The 15,670-nt window shown below is 46.9% G+C and overlaps 3 protein-coding genes across 10 annotated transcripts in view; 2 read left to right on the top strand and 1 right to left on the bottom strand.

The window, feature by feature from the left end:
- Positions 1-1,291, bottom strand: part of GPC2 (glypican 2) — an 81,868-nt gene extending 80,577 nt beyond the window's left edge. For 2 of the 3 annotated variants that reach the window (XM_077261700.1, XM_077261701.1), the window contains exon 1: positions 1,036-1,291. In XM_077261700.1, coding sequence (XP_077117815.1) covers positions 1,036-1,141 — 106 coding nt within the window. In that variant the 5' untranslated portion in view covers positions 1,142-1,291. Of the gene's footprint in view, positions 1-888; positions 987-1,035 lie in introns of those variants that run through there. The other variant, XM_077261703.1, reaches the window with a different exon arrangement.
- Positions 1-15,670, top strand: part of MCM7 (minichromosome maintenance complex component 7) — a 217,614-nt gene that overhangs the window by 8,817 nt on the left and 193,127 nt on the right. The gene's annotated exons all lie outside the window — the stretch shown is intronic.
- STAG3 (STAG3 cohesin complex component) overlaps positions 1,236-15,670 on the top strand; it is a 157,044-nt gene continuing 142,609 nt past the window's right edge. For 2 of the 6 annotated variants that reach the window (XM_077261697.1, XM_077261693.1), the window contains exon 1: positions 1,305-1,440. The gene's annotated coding sequence lies outside the window, so the exon portion shown is untranslated. Of the gene's footprint in view, positions 1,447-15,670 lie in introns of all 6 variants that reach the window. The other 4 variants (XM_077261698.1, XM_077261694.1, XM_077261695.1 and 1 more) reach the window with 4 other exon arrangements.

Here is a 15,670-nt window from a genome sequence, read left to right as displayed (position 1 = left end):
TGGTGCACTCACGTCCCTGCGCTGCACATACGTCCCCATGGTGCACTCACGTCCCTGCGCTGCGCATACGTCCCCATGGTGCACTCACGTCCCTGCGCTGCGCATACGTCCCCATGGTGCACTCACATCCCCGCGCTGCGCAGACGTCCCCATGGTGCACTCACGTCCCCGCGCTGCGCATACGTCCCCATGGTGCACTCACGTCCCTGCGCTGCGCATACTGTACGTCCCCATGGTGCACTCACGTCCCTGCGCTGCGCATACGTCCCCATGGTGCACTCACGTCCCCGCGCTGCGCATACTGTACGTCCCCATGGCGCACTCACGTCCCTGCGCTGCACATATGTCCCCATGGCGCACTCACGTCCCTGCGCTGCGCATACGTCCCCATGGTGCACTCACGTCCCCGCGCTGCGCATACTGTACGTCCCCATGGTGCACTCACGTCCCTGCGCTGCGCATACGTCCCCATGGCGCACTCACGTCCCTGCGCTGCGCATACGTCCCCATGGCGCACTCACGTCCCTGCGCTGCGCATACGTCCCCATGGCGCACTCACGTCCCTGCGCTGCGCATACGTCCCCATGGCGCACTCACATCCCTGCGCTGCGCATACGTCCCAGCTGTCGGTCACGTCTCAGCGCTGCACTCACGTCATGTTTTTTTATCTATACAAGTATCTCTTTTACGGTAATTTATACCATGAGGCATATTATTTTTTGCATCATTTTCACACCTGTGACCGTACTTAGAAAACTGGCAACTTTTTCTGTGACATTAGAAAATAACCTATTTATTCATGATAAATACTATTATTTACCCCCCCAAATAAAGGTTATAGGAAAAAGGATAAAGAGACTAATAATAAAGCTGCCATCACTGCCTCACCTCACCACTAGGACAGGAAGCTGGGTGAGCACCTATGTGGTAATAAGTGTAATGGCGGCCATATTGGAAACCTCTCAGCTTTTCCCCCCAATAAAGCAGTGTAGAGATTTCCTCAGATAAGGATAGTTACTAAAGTGTAACGTTTACTGTTCTCTTCAGAAGTGACTGTAGCACTGTATGGAGACTGGGGGGTCACAGACTCCGTCATCACAGGCTCCGTCATCACAGGCTCCGTCATCACAGGCTCCGTCATCACAGACTCACACAAAATGGCCGCCAAGCTTCTCCTCAGAAACCTTCGGCGCCAAAACGCAGGGCTCTCCCTATTGGCTAATCCCCGTGCCTCAGGGGCGGAGCTTCACGCTCTGTTGCTGTGTGACTCGGTCGGTGGGCGTGGTTTTCAGACCCGCCTCACCCAGTCGGCAGGCGGATGACACTCGGAGCAGCGGGTGATACCGGCGGGTGAGGTACGCGTCTTGTGCCCGCTCTCTCACCCGAACACCCTGCTGGAGGAGGGGCCTGCAGAGTGGGCGTGGTACAGTATTTCATCTGGTCAGTGTAGGTGATGGATATAGTAATGGAGGAACTTGCTGGTGAATCTCTGCTTTGTGCCCGTTAGTGGCGTTGTTATGTGACTGTTGCTATGGGGATGGAGGAGCCATCAATGAAAAGTAGCGGCAGCCTATGGACTCTATGGTCACATGACCCACACAACACTAGTCCCACAGCTATTGGCTACTGTGGTCACATGACTTATCCTTACAGTGTTTTCTGCATCCATTGGCTGCTGTGCTCGGTCACCATACTGTTACAGTGTTGTCTGCAGCCTTTGGCTAATATGGTCACATGACCTATCATTTCTCTATTCTCTGCGGCCATTGGCTACTGGGATCACATGACCTCTCACTTCGGTGTTCTCTGCAGCCATTGGCTACTGGGATCACATGACTTATTCGTACAGTGTTCTCTGCGGCCATTGGCGAATATGGTCACCTGACCTATTCTTACATTTTGTTCTCTGCAGCCATTGGCTACTGTGCTGACAAGAACTATCACATTGTTCCCTCAGCCATTGGCTACTATGGTCACATGACCACTCACTAATATTCTCTTCATCCATTGGCTAATATGGTCACGTGACCACTCACTATTATTCTCTTCATCCATTGGCTAATATGGTCAAATGACCTATCACTACAGTGTTCTCTGCAGCCATTGGCTACTGGGATGACATGACCTATTACAGTGTTCATTGGGTGCTGTGGTCACATGACCTATTACTACAGTGTTTTCTGCAGCAATTGGCTACTGGGGTCACATGACCTATTACTACAGTGGTGTCTGCGGCCATTGGCTACTGGGGTCACATGACCTATCACTAGTGTTCTCTGCAGCCATTGGGTATTGTGGTCATTCTCTGCAGCCATTGGCTACTGGGGTCGCATGACCTATGAAAATGAATGTTGCCATTCATAATTAAAAGTCGTCTCACAAAAATACAGCCCCCGTGTGGCTTATGGGTGTTACCTAGACATGTGTTCATCTGAGTGTACGAGATTTCCCCCAAATATCTGCTGCTTGTGATCTTTGGTGCAGAACTCTACAGGTGATGAGCCTCTAGGTGAGATCCGTGCACCATCCACATCAGGAAGGAGCCGCTGGGATAAGCACCAGCTCGTCATCTCGTACACTGGAAGAATTGGGCTATGTTCACACATTGTATTTTTGGGGTTTTTTTCTGCATTTTTTTTACCAAATTAAATCTGCTTTTTACAGTAGAAGAAAATAGTTGTGAGATTTCAGAATTCTCACACACATGGATTTTTGACTGAATTGGAAAACTGCGCCTCAAATCTTTCAGTGCTTTTGCAACATTTTTTCATCCATAGCGATAAGGCTATGTGCACATGTTGCGGATTCATGTGCGGATTTTTCCACACTGTTTTTGCAAAATCCGCAGGTAAAACGCACTGCTGATTACCCGCAGATTTTGTGCGGATTCCACCTGCGGTTTTACACCTACGGATTCCTGTTGAGGAGCAGGTGTAAACCGCTGTGGATCCGCACAAAGAATTGACTTGCTGCAGAATAAACAACACTGCGGATATTGTTTTCCATAGGTTTACATGGTACTGTACAACGCATGGAAAACAGCTGCAGATCCGCAAGTGATTTACAGTACAGTGTAAATCAATGGCAAAAAAATAAATGCTGTGCTAATGGTGCGGAAGAATCTGCACGGAAAACAGAGCAGATTCAAAAAAGGAGCATGTCACTGCTTTTGTGCAGATCTGCGTTTCTGCACCCATTCCATAATAGAAATCCACAGGGGTAAAAACGCATGAAATCCGCACTGAATCCGCAGTAAGACTATGTGCACACATTCCGGATTTTTCGCATGTTTTTCGTTATAAAACCGCAAAAAAACCCGCATCCATGAAGCATCCTATTAATAGAACGCAATCCGCAATTTTTGTGCACATGTTGCGTTTTTTTTCCCACGAAAAAAGCGCATCGCGGTAAAAAACACAGCATGTTCATTAAATTTGCGGATTTCCCACTATTTAATGCATTGGGAAGCTCCGGAAAATAAACGCGAAAAATCCGCACAAAAAAAGCATGCGGATTTCCTGCAGAAAAAGTCCGGTTTTGTTCAGGAAATTTCTGCAAAGAATCCTGACGTATGGACATAGCCTAAATCCGCAGGAAAACGGCACAAAATTTGCAAGAAAAACGCATCAAATCTGCACCTGCGTTTTCTGCCAAGAGATGCAGGATCCGCACAGAAAATTCCAGAGGCAAATCCACAACGTGTGCACATACCCTTAAAGAAGTATTGTAGACTAATATAATCTGCACCACAGATAAACACGCTGCGAGAGCCTTGTTTTTGGAAGCTAATTCTTTACTGCCAACAGAGCCGGTTTTATCTGCAGAGAAAAAACACTATTTGCTATAGACCTCGGATGTAGAAGTGATTGTAGTAAATATTCTATTACTGGAAATCACTTATGTCTTGAAGAATAATACAAAGTAATCCACTGGCTTAGTATTAAACACTGATGATCAAGTGTCTTTCCCTGGTGAACTAGTGGTTTAGTGTCTTAGTGTCTGTTCCTGGTGATGTAGGGTTTGGTGTCTGTCCCTGTGATCCAATGGCTTACTCTTGGTCTCTGGTAATCTAAGGCTACTTTCACACTAGCGTCGTACGACGCACGTCGCAATGCATCGTTTTGGAAAAAAAAACGCATCCTGCGCATGCGCAGCCGGAACACCGCCCCTGCCTCCCAGGACATTACAATGGGGCAGCGGATGCGTAGTAAAACTGCATCCACTGCCCCCGTTGTGTTTTTTTCACAGTATGCGTCGGTACGTCGGGCCGACGCATTGCGTCGTGCGTTGTACGACGCTAGTGTGAAAGTAGGCTTAGTGTCTGAACCTGGTGATCCAGTGGCTTAGTGTCTGACCATGGTGATCAGGGGCTTAGTATCTGTCCCTGGAGATCTAGTGACTTAGTGTCTATCCATGGTGATCTGTTGTGAATTCTGCTCTTGGGCTCCCTCCGGTGGTTATAAGTGGTAGCGCTGCTGTCTGTCTTTCACAGCAGTCATCAGGTGTGTCCACTTCAGACTGGGCTATTTATTCTGGCTTCACCCTTTAGTCAGTGCCAGTTGTCCATTATTCCTGGAGGATTCACATCCTTTCCTGGTCTCTCCTGCTTGCTGTTCATTTCATCAAAGATAAGTTCTGGCTTTGCTTTTTGCAGTCCACATGCTGTGGGCTTAATAGTTCAGTTCATTTCTACGTTTTGTTTTGTCCAGCTTGGTCTGTGCAAGGATTTGTTCAGCCATGCTGGTATCTCTGGAGATGCAGATATACCCTCCATATCTTTAGTTAGATGTGGAGATTTTGTACTTTCTGTGGTGGATATTTTCTAGTGTTTTTAATACTGACCGCATAGCACTCTGTTCTATCCTTTCTATCTAGCTAGTACGGCCTCCTTTGCTAAATCCTGATTTCAGTCTGCGTATGTTTTTTCCCTCTCCTCTCACAGTCAATATTTGTGGGGGGCTGTCTATCCTTTGGGGAATTTCTCTGAGGCAAGATAGTTTTCCTTTTCTTATCTCTAGGGGTATTTAGTCCTCCGGCTGTGACGAGGTGTCTAGGGAGTGTTAGGAACATCCCACGGCTGCTTCTAGTTGCGGTGTTAAGTTCAGGGTCTGCGGTCAGTACAGGTACCACCTTCTCCAGAGTGTTCCTCATGCTGCTCCTAGGCCACCAGTTCATAACAGTACAACTGGCCAACAATGAGTTAATCGCATCTCAGAAGAAGGAAAAAAAAGTGCTGAGCCATTTTTTTTCTGTAGTCTGTTGTGTTTTTTTTTCCTCTTTACCTCTGGGTGGCTCAGGAGTTTGGTGCTGGCATGGATATTCAGGGATTGGTTTCTCGTGTGGATCAACTTGCTAGAGTACAGGGTATTTCCGATTATATCGTTCAGACTCCGGTTTTGGAGCCTAGAATTCCAACTCCTGATTTGTTTTTTGGGGATAGGTCCAAATTTTTGAGCTTTAAAAATAACTGTAAACTGTTTTTTTGCTCTGAAGCCCCGTTCCTCTGGTGATTCCACCCAGCAAGTTAAAATTGTCATTTCTCTGCTGCGTGGCGACCCCCAGGATTGGGCATTCTCCCTGGAATCTGGGAATCCGGCTTTGCTTAATATAGACACCTTTTTTCAGGCGCTTGGGTTATTGTATGAGGAACCTAATTTAGTGGATCATGCTAAGAAGACCTTGTTGGCCCTGAGTCAGGGTCAAGAAGCGGCAGAATCGTATTGCCAGAAATTTAGAAAATGGTCTGTGCTGACTAAATGGAATGAGGATGCCTTGGCGGCAATTTTCAGAAAGGGTCTTTCTGAATCGGTTAAAGATGTTATGGTGGGGTTCCCCACGCCTGCTGGTTTGAGTGATTCTATGTCTCTGGCCATTCAGATTGATCGGCGCTTGCGCAAGCGCAGAGTTGTGCACACTATGGCGTTGTCTCCCGAGCGGAGTCCTGAGTGTTGTGAATTTGGATTCTGGGCTCCCCCGGTGGCCGCTTGTGGAATTGGACTTGTCATCCTCTTTCCTGTTTCACCTGGTTCCATCAGTAGTGGGTGTCGCTATTTAAGCTCATTTCTCTGGTGGTTTCTTGCCGGTCAACAATGTTATCTGATGCCTCTCAGTGCTTGTTCCTGCTTCTGACAACTACTAGATAAGTTGGACTTTTGTCCATGTTTCGTTTGCCTATTTGTTCCAGTTCACAGCTGAAGTTTTGTTACTGTGTCTGGAAAGCTCTCGTTGATCAGGGATTGCTACTCTGGTGTTATGAGTTAATGCCAGAGTTTAAGGTAATCTCTGGATGGTGTTTTGTTAGTGTTTTTCTGCTGACCATGAAAGTATACTATCTGTCTTCTGCTATCTAGTAAGCGGACCTCAAATTTGCTAAGACTATTTTCCTGCTGCGTTTGTTGTTTCATCTGAACTCACCGTCATTATATGTGGGGGGCTACTGTCTTCTTTTGAATATTTCTCTAGAGGTGAGCCAGGTCTTATATTTCCCTCTGCTAGCTATTTAGGTCTTAGGCCAGAGCTGGGCATCTAGCTATAAATAGGAAATGCTACCTGGCTATTTCTAGTTGTGCGGCAGGCTTAGTTCATGGTCAGTATAGTTCCATCTTCCGAGAGCTTGTCCCTCTATAGGCTTGCTATGATCTCTGCTTGCAGAGATCATGACAGTTTGACCGGCCAATAAAGTGTTAAAGACCCAGGTTGAGAAAGGAGAGTTATTAGAAGTCTGCTGGAATTTTTTTTTTTTTTTTTTTTCCCTCCAGTTTGCCTTGCTGCAGTCTTTTTTCTCTCTCTCCTCCTCATCTCTGTATGGCTCTGTGTGCACCTGACAATAATGGATCTTCAGAGTGTAACTGCGGGTTTGAATAATCTCATCACGAAAGTACAAAATTTACAAGATTTTGTGGTACATGCTCCAGTATCTGAGCCGAGAATTCCTTTGCCGGAGTTCTTCACAGGGAATAGAGCTAGCTTCCAGAATTTCCGAAATAATTGTAAGCTTTATTTGTCCCTGAAGTCTCGTTCAGCTGGAGACCCTGCTCAGCAGGTTAGGATTGTGATTTCCTTGCTCAGGGGTGACCCTCAAGATTGGGCCTTCTCATTGCCAGCAGGGGATCCTGCGTTGCGCGATGTGGATGCGTTTTTTCTGGCCTTGGGCTTGCTTTATGAGGAACCTCATTTGGAACTTCAGGCAGAAAAAACTTTGATGGCACTATCTCAGGGGCAAGACGAAGCTGAGGTTTACTGCCAAAAATTCCGTAAATGGTCTGTGCTTACTCAGTGGAATGAGTGCGCCTTGGCGGCAACTTTCAGAGAAGGTCTCTCTGATGCCGTTAAGGATGTTATGGTGGGGTTCCCTGTGCCTGCAGGTCTGAATGAGTCCATGACAATGGCTATTCAGATTGATAGGCGTCTGCGGGAGCGCAAACCGGTGCACCATCTGGCGGTGTCTATGGAAAAGACGCCAGAAAGTATGCAGTGTGATAGAATTCTGTCCAGGAGCGAGCGACAGAATTTTAGACGGAAGAATGGATTGTGCTTCTATTGTGGGGATTCTACTCATGTTATATCAGCATGCTCTAGGCGTACAAAGAAGCTTGATAAGTCTGTTTCCATTGGCACCATTCAGTCTAAGTTTATTTTGTCTGTAACCCTGATTTGCTCTTTGTCATCCATTGCCACGGACGCCTATGTTGACTCTGGCGCCGCTCTGAGTCTTATGGATTGGTCCTTTGCCAATCGTTGTGGTTTTGATTTAGAGCCTTTGGAGACTCTTATTCCTCTGAAGGGGATTGACTCCACCCCATTGGCTAATAATAAACCACAATACTGGACACAAGTAACCATGCGTATCAATCCGGATCACCAGGAGATTATTCGTTTCCTGGTGCTGTATAATTTACATGACGATTTGGTACTGGGATTGCCATGGTTGCAGTCTCACAATCCAGTCTTGGACTGGAGAGCAATGTCTGTGTTGAGCTGGGGATGTAAGGGTATTCATGGGGACTTACCTTTGGTTTCTATTTCGTCGTCCATTCCCTCTGAAGTCCCTGAGTTCCTCTCAGATTATCAAGACGTCTTTGATGAACCCAAGCTTGGGTCGTTACCTCCGCACCGTGAGTGCGATTGTGCCATAGATTTGATACCGGGTTGCAAATATCCAAAGGGTCGTTTGTTTAATTTGTCCGTGCCGGAACATGCTGCTATGCGGGAATATATAAAGGAGTCTTTGGAAAAGGGACATATTCGTCCATCTTCTTCTCCCTTGGGAGCTGGGTTTTTCTTTGTCTCAAAAAAGGACGGCTCTTTGAGACCATGTATTGATTATCGGCTTCTGAATAAGATCACTGTTAAGTACCAATACCCATTGCCATTGCTTACTGATTTGTTTGCTCGTATAGAGGGTGCTAAGTGGTTCTCTAAAATTGATCTTCGTGGGGCGTATAATTTGGTGCGGATCAGGCAGGGGGATGAGTGGAAGACCGCATTTAATACGCCCGAGGGCCACTTTGAGTATTTGGTCATGCCTTTTGGTCTTTCTAATGCCCCTTCAGTTTTCCAGTCTTTTATGCATGATATTTTCCGCGATTTTCTGGATAAATTTATGATAATATATCTGGATGATATTCTGATTTTTTCTGATGACTGGGACTCTCATGTCCAGCAGGTCAGGAGAGTTTTTCAGGTTCTGCGGTCTAATTCTTTATGTGTGAAGGGGTCTAAGTGCGTTTTTGGGGTCCAGAAAATTTCCTTTTTGGGGTATATTTTTTCTCCCTCTTCCATTGAGATGGATCCCGTCAAGGTGCAAGCTATTTGTGACTGGACTCAGCCCTCCTCTCTTAAGGGTCTTCAGAGATTTTTGGGCTTTGCCAACTTTTACCGCCGATTTATTGCTGGTTTTTCGGATGTCGTTAAACCACTGACTGATTTGACCAGACATGGCGCTGATGTTGCTAATTGGTCCCCTCATGCTGTAGAGGCCTTTCAGGAGCTTAAGCACCGTTTTGCCTCTGCCCCTGTGTTACGTCAGCCTGATGTGAATCTGCCTTTTCAGGTTGAGGTTGACGCTTCGGAGATCGGAGCTGGGGCAGTGTTGTCGCAGAAAGGTTCCGACTGCTCCGTCATTAGACCTTGTGCCTTCTTTTCTCGCAAATTTTCGCCCGCAGAGCGGAATTATGATGTTGGGAATAGGGAGCTTTTGGCCATGAAGTGGGCGTTTGAGGAGTGGCGCCATTGGCTAGAGGGGGCTAAGCATCAGGTGGTGGTATTGACTGACCACAAAAATTTGATTTATCTTGAGACTGCCAGGCGCCTGAATCCTAGACAGGCGCGCTGGTCTTTATTTTTTTCTCGCTTTAATTTTGTGGTGTCATACCTACCGGGTTCTAAGAATGTTAAGGCAGATGCCCTTTCTAGGAGTTTTGACCCGGACTCTCCTGGTAATACTGAACCCACAGGTATCCTTAGGGAGGGAGTAATTTTGTCGGCCGTTTCTCCTGATCTGCGGCGGTCCTTGCAAGAGTTTCAGGCGGATAGACCGGATCGTTGTCCGCCTGATAGACTGTTTGTTCCGGATGATTGGACCAGTAGAGTCATCTCTGAGGTACATTCTTCTACATTGGCAGGTCATCCCGGAATTTTTGGTACCAGGGATTTGGTGGCAAGATCCTTCTGGTGGCCTTCCCTGTCACGAGATGTGCGAGTCTTTGTGCAGTCATGTGACATTTGTGCTCGGGCCAAGTCTTGTAGTTCTCGGGCTAGCGGACTGCTGTTGCCCTTGCCTATTCCTAAGAGGCCTTGGACACACATCTCGATGGATTTTATTTCAGATCTGCCTGTTTCCCAGAAGATGTCTGTCATCTGGGTGGTCTGTGACCGTTTCTCTAAAATGGTCCATTTGGTTCCTCTGCCCAAGTTGCCTTCTTCTTCTGAGTTGGTTCCTCTGTTTTTTCAGAATGTTGTCCGATTGCACGGTATTCCTGAGAATATTGTTTCTGACAGAGGTACCCAATTTGTGTCTAGATTTTGGCGGGCATTCTGTGCTAGGATGGGCATAGATTTGTCTTTTTCATCTGCTTTTCACCCTCAGACTAATGGCCAGACCGAGCGGACTAATCAGACCCTGGAGACATATCTGAGGTGTTTTGTCTCTGCTGACCAGGATGATTGGGTTGCTTTTTTGCCATTGGCAGAGTTCGCCCTCAATAATCGGGCCAGCTCTTCCACCTTGGTGTCCCCGTTTTTCTGTAATTCGGGGTTTCACCCTCGATTTTCCTCCGGTCAGGTGGAATCCTCGGATTGTCCTGGAGTGGATGCGGTGGTGGAGAGATTGCATCACATCTGGGGGCAGGTTATGGACAATTTGAAGTTGTCCCAGGAGAAGACTCAGCGTTTTGCCAACCGTCATCGTCGTGTTGGTTCTCGGCTTTGTGTTGGAGATTTGGTCTGGTTGTCTTCTCGTTTTGTCCCTATGAGGGTCTCTTCTCCTAAGTTTAAACCTCGGTTCATCGGCCCTTATAGAATATTGGAGATTCTTAATCCTGTTTCTTTCCGTTTGGACCTCCCTGCGTCCTTTTCCATTCATAACGTTTTTCATCGGTCGTTGTTGCGCAGGTATGAGGTGCCTGTTGTACCTTCAGTTGAGCCTCCTGCTCCGGTGTTGGTTGAGGGTGAGTTGGAGTACGTTGTGGAGAAAATTTTGGACTCTCGTGTTTCCAGACGGAGACTCCAGTATCTGGTCAACTGGAAGGGTTACGGCCAGGAGGATAATTCTTGGGTCAATGCATCTGATGTTCATGCTTCTGATCTTGTTCGTGCCTTCCATAGGGCTCATCCTGGTCGCCCTGGTGGATCTGGTGAGGGTTCGGTGCCCCCTCCTTGAGGGGGGGGTACTGTTGTGAATTTGGATTCTGGGCTCCCCCGGTGGCCGCTTGTGGAATTGGACTTGTCATCCTCTTTCCTGTTTCACCTGGTTCCATCAGTAGTGGGTGTCGCTATTTAAGCTCATTTCTCTGGTGGTTTCTTGCCGGTCAACAATGTTATCTGATGCCTCTCAGTGCTTGTTCCTGCTTCTGACAACTACTAGATAAGTTGGACTTTTGTCCATGTTTCGTTTGCCTATTTGTTCCAGTTCACAGCTGAAGTTTTGTTACTGTGTCTGGAAAGCTCTCGTTGATCAGGGATTGCTACTCTGGTGTTATGAGTTAATGCCAGAGTTTAAGGTAATCTCTGGATGGTGTTTTGTTAGTGTTTTTCTGCTGACCATGAAAGTATACTATCTGTCTTCTGCTATCTAGTAAGCGGACCTCAAATTTGCTAAGACTATTTTCCTGCTGCGTTTGTTGTTTCATCTGAACTCACCGTCATTATATGTGGGGGGCTACTGTCTTCTTTTGAATATTTCTCTAGAGGTGAGCCAGGTCTTATATTTCCCTCTGCTAGCTATTTAGGTCTTAGGCCAGAGCTGGGCATCTAGCTATAAATAGGAAATGCTACCTGGCTATTTCTAGTTGCGCGGCAGGCTTAGTTCATGGTCAGTATAGTTCCATCTTCCGAGAGCTTGTCCCTCTATAGGCTTGCTATGATCTCTGCTTGCAGAGATCATGACACCTGAGCCTATGCAGTGTGATAGGATTGTGTCTAGAGCTGAACGACAAGGATTCAGACGTCAGAATAGGTTGTGCTTTTACTGCGGCGATTCTGCTCATGTTATTTCTGATTGCCCTAAGCGTGCAAAGAGAATCGCTAGTTCCGTTACCATCAATACTGTACAACCTAAATTTCTGTTATCTGTGACCCTGATCTGCTCATTATCGTCATTTTCTGTCATGGCGTTTGTGGATTCAGGCGCCGCTCTAAACTTAATGGACTTAGAATTTGCCAGACGTTGTGGTTTTCCCTTACAGCCTTTGCAGAACCCTATTCCTTTGAGGGGAATTGATGCTACACCGTTGGCTAAAAATAAACCTCAGTTTTGGACACAGCTGACCATGTGCATGGCGCCAGCCCATCAGGAAGATTGTCATTTTCTGGTGTTGCATAATTTGCATGATGCTATTGTGCTGGGTTTCCCATGGTTACGGGTGCATAATCCGGTATTGGATTGGAAATCTATGTCTGTGACTAGTTGGGGTTGTCAGGGGGTTCATGATGACGTTCCTTTGATGTCAATTGCCTCCTCCCCCTCCTGAAATTCCTGAGTTTTTGTCAGATTTCCAGGATGTATTCGATGAGCCCAAGTCCAGTTCCCTTCCACAGCATAGGGACTGTGATTGTGCTATTGACTTGATTCCAGGCTGTAAGTTCCCTAAGGGTCGACTTTTCAACCTGTCTGTGCCAGAACATGCCGCTATGCGGAGTTATGTTAAGGAGTCTTTGGAGAAGGGGCATATTCGGCCATCTTCTTCACCATTGGGAGCGGGGTTTTTTTTCGTTGCCAAGAAGGATGGCTCCTTGAGACCCTGTATTGATTATCGCCTCTTGAATAAGATCACGGTCAAATTCCAAGACCCTTTGCCTCTGCTCTCTGATTTGTTTGCTAGGCTTAAGGGGGCTAGTTGGTTTACTAAGATTGACCTTCGAGGGGCATATAATCTTGTTCGTATTAAGCAGTGTGATAAATGGAAAACTGTATTTAATACGCCCGAAGGCCATTTTGAATACCTTGTGATGCCATTCGGGCTTTCTAATGCTCCATCTGTGTTTCAATCATTCATGCATGATATCTTTCGGAATTATCTTGATAAGTTCATGATTGTATATTTAGATGATGTTTTGATTTTTTCCGTTGATTGGGAGTCTCATGTGAAACAAGTCAGGATGGTATTCCAGATCCTTCGTGATAATGCTTTTGTTTGTGAAGGGGTCTAAGTGCCTCTTTGGAGTACAGAAAGTTTCTTTTTTAGGCTTTATTTTTTCTTCCTCATCTATAGAAATGGATCCGGTTAAGGTTCAGGCCATTCATGATTGGATCCAGCCCACCTCCGTGAAAAGCCTTCAGAAATTTTTGGGCTTTGCTAATTTTTATCGCCGTTTCATTGCCAACTTCTCCAGTGCGGTTAAACCCCTGACCGATTTGACGAAGAAGGGCGCTGATGTGACGAATTGGTCCCCTGCGGCTGTTTCTGCCTTTCAGGAGCTTAAACGCCGATTTACTTCTGCCCCTGTGTTGCGTCAGCCGGATGTTTCTCTTCCTTTTCAGGTGGAGGTTGACGCTTCTGAGATTGGGGCAGGGGCTGTTTTGTCTCAGAGGAATTTGGATGGTTCCTTGATGAAACCATGTGCCTTCTTTTCTCGAAAGTTTTCGCCTGCGGAACGCAATTATGATGTCGGCAATCGTGAGTTGTTGGCTATGAAGTGGGCATTTGAGGAGTGGCGACATTGGCTTGAGGGGGCCAAGCACCGTATTGTGGTCTTGACCGATCATAAGAATCTGATTTACCTCGAGTCTGCCAAACGGCTGAATCCTAGACAGGCCCGATGGTCCCTGTTTTTCTCCCATTTTGATTTTGTGGTCTCGTATCTTCCGGGTTCTAAGAATGTTAAGGCTGATGCCCTTTCTAGGAGCTTTTTGCCCGATTCTCCTGGGGTCCTTGAGCCGGTCGGTATTCTGAAGGAAGGGGTGATTCTTTCTGCCATCTCCCCTGATTTACGACGGGTTCTTCAGGAATTTCAGGCTGATAAACCTGACCGCTGTCCAGTGGGGAAACTGTTTTTTCCTGACAGATGGACTAGTAAAGTGATTTCTGAGATTCATTGTTCGGTGTTGGCTGGCCATCCTGGGATTTTTGGTACCAGAGAATTGGTTGGTATGTCCTTTTGGTGGCCTTCTTTGTCACGGGATGTGCGTTCCTTTGTGCAGTCCTGTGGGACTTGTGCGCGGGCCAAACCTTGCTGCTCCCGCGCCAGTGGGTTGCTTTTGCCTTTGCCGGTCCCTGAGAGGCCTTGGACGCATATTTCTATGGATTTTATTTCAGATCTTCCGGTTTCCCAGAGGATGTCGGTTATCTGGGTGGTTTGTGACCGGTTTTCTAAGATGGTCCATTTGGTACCTTTGCCTAAATTGCCTACCTCTTCTGAGTTGGTTCCGTTGTTTTTTCAGCATGTGGTTCGTTTGCATGGTATTCCGGAGAATATTGTATCCGATAGAGGTTCCCAGTTTGTTTCTAGGTTTTGGCGGGCCTTTTGTGCTAGGCTGGGCATTGATTTGTTTTTTTCGTCCGCATTTCATTCTCAGACAAATGGCCAAACCGAGCGAACTAATCAGACTTTGGAAACTTATTTGAGGTGCTTTGTGTCTGCTGATCAGGATGATTGGGTGGCTTTCTTGCCATTGGCCGAGTTTGCCCTTATTAATCGGGCTAGTTCTGCCACTTTGGTTTCACCCTTCTTTTGTAATTCTGGTTTTCATCCCCGTTTTTCTTCAGGGCAGGCTGAGCCTTCTGATTGTCCCGGGGTGGACTCTGTGGTTGACAGGTTGCAGCAAATTTGGGCTCATGTGGTGGACAATTTGGTGTTGTCTCAGGAGGAGGCTCAGCGTTTTGCTAACCGTCGTCGGTGTGTTGGTTCCCGGCTTCAGGTTGGAGATCTGGTCTGGTTGTCCTCCCGTCATGTTCCTATGAAGGTTTCTTCCCCTAAGTTTAAGCCTCGGTTTATTGGTCCTTATAGGATTTCTGAGATTATCAATCCTGTGTCTTTTCGTTTGGCCCTTCCAGCCTCTTTTTCCATCCATAATGTTTTTCATAGATCTTTGTTGCGGAAATATGTGGTGCCCGTGGTTCCCTCTGTTGATCCTCCTGCCCCGGTGTTGATTGATGGAGAGTTGGAGTATGTGGTGGAGAAGATCTTGGATTCTCGTTTTTCAAGGCGGAGGCTTCGGTATCTTGTCAAGTGGAAGGGTTATGGCCAGGAGGATAATTCTTGGGTTGTTGCCTCCGATGTTCATGCTGACGATTTGGTTCGTGCCTTCCATTTGGCTCGTCCTGATCGACCTGGGGGCTCTGGTGAGGGTTCGGTGACCCCTCCTCAAGGAAGGGGTACTGTTGTGAATTCTGCTCTTGGGCTCCCTCCGGTGGTTATAAGTGGTAGCGCTGCTGTCTGTCCTTCACAGCAGTCATCAGGTGTGTCCACTTTGGGCTGGGCTATTTAGTCTGGCTTCACCCTTTAGTCAGTGCCAGTTGTCCATTGTTCCTGGAGGATTCACATCCTTTCCTGGTCTCTCCTGCTTGCTGTTCATTTCATCAAAGATAAGTTCTGGCCTTGATTTTTGCAGTCCACATGCTGTGGGCTTAATAGTTAAGTTCATTTCTACGTTTTGTTTTGTCCAGCTTGGTCTGTGCAAGGATTAGTTCAGCCATGCTGGTATCTCTGGAGATGCAGATATACCCTCCATATCTTTAGTTGGATGTGGAGATTTTGTACTTTCTGTGGTGGATATTTTCTAGTGTTTTTAATACTGACCGCATAGCACTCTGTTCTATCCTTTCTATCTAGCTAGTACGACCTCCTTTGCTAAATCCTGATTTCAGTCTGCGTATGTTATTTCCCTCTCCTCTCACAGTCAATATTTGTGGGGGGCTGTCTATCCTTTGGGGAATTTCTCTGAGGCAAGATAGTTTTCCTTTTCTTATCTCTAGGGGTATTTAGACCTCCGGCTGTGACGAGGTGTCTAGGG

The sequence above is a fragment of the Ranitomeya variabilis genome, chromosome 5, assembly GCF_051348905.1.
Source record: "Ranitomeya variabilis isolate aRanVar5 chromosome 5, aRanVar5.hap1, whole genome shotgun sequence".
NCBI lineage: Eukaryota > Metazoa > Chordata > Amphibia > Anura > Dendrobatidae > Ranitomeya > Ranitomeya variabilis.
The sequence above is the reverse complement of the archived record's forward strand: the minus strand, read 5'-3'. Positions and strand labels throughout refer to the sequence as shown.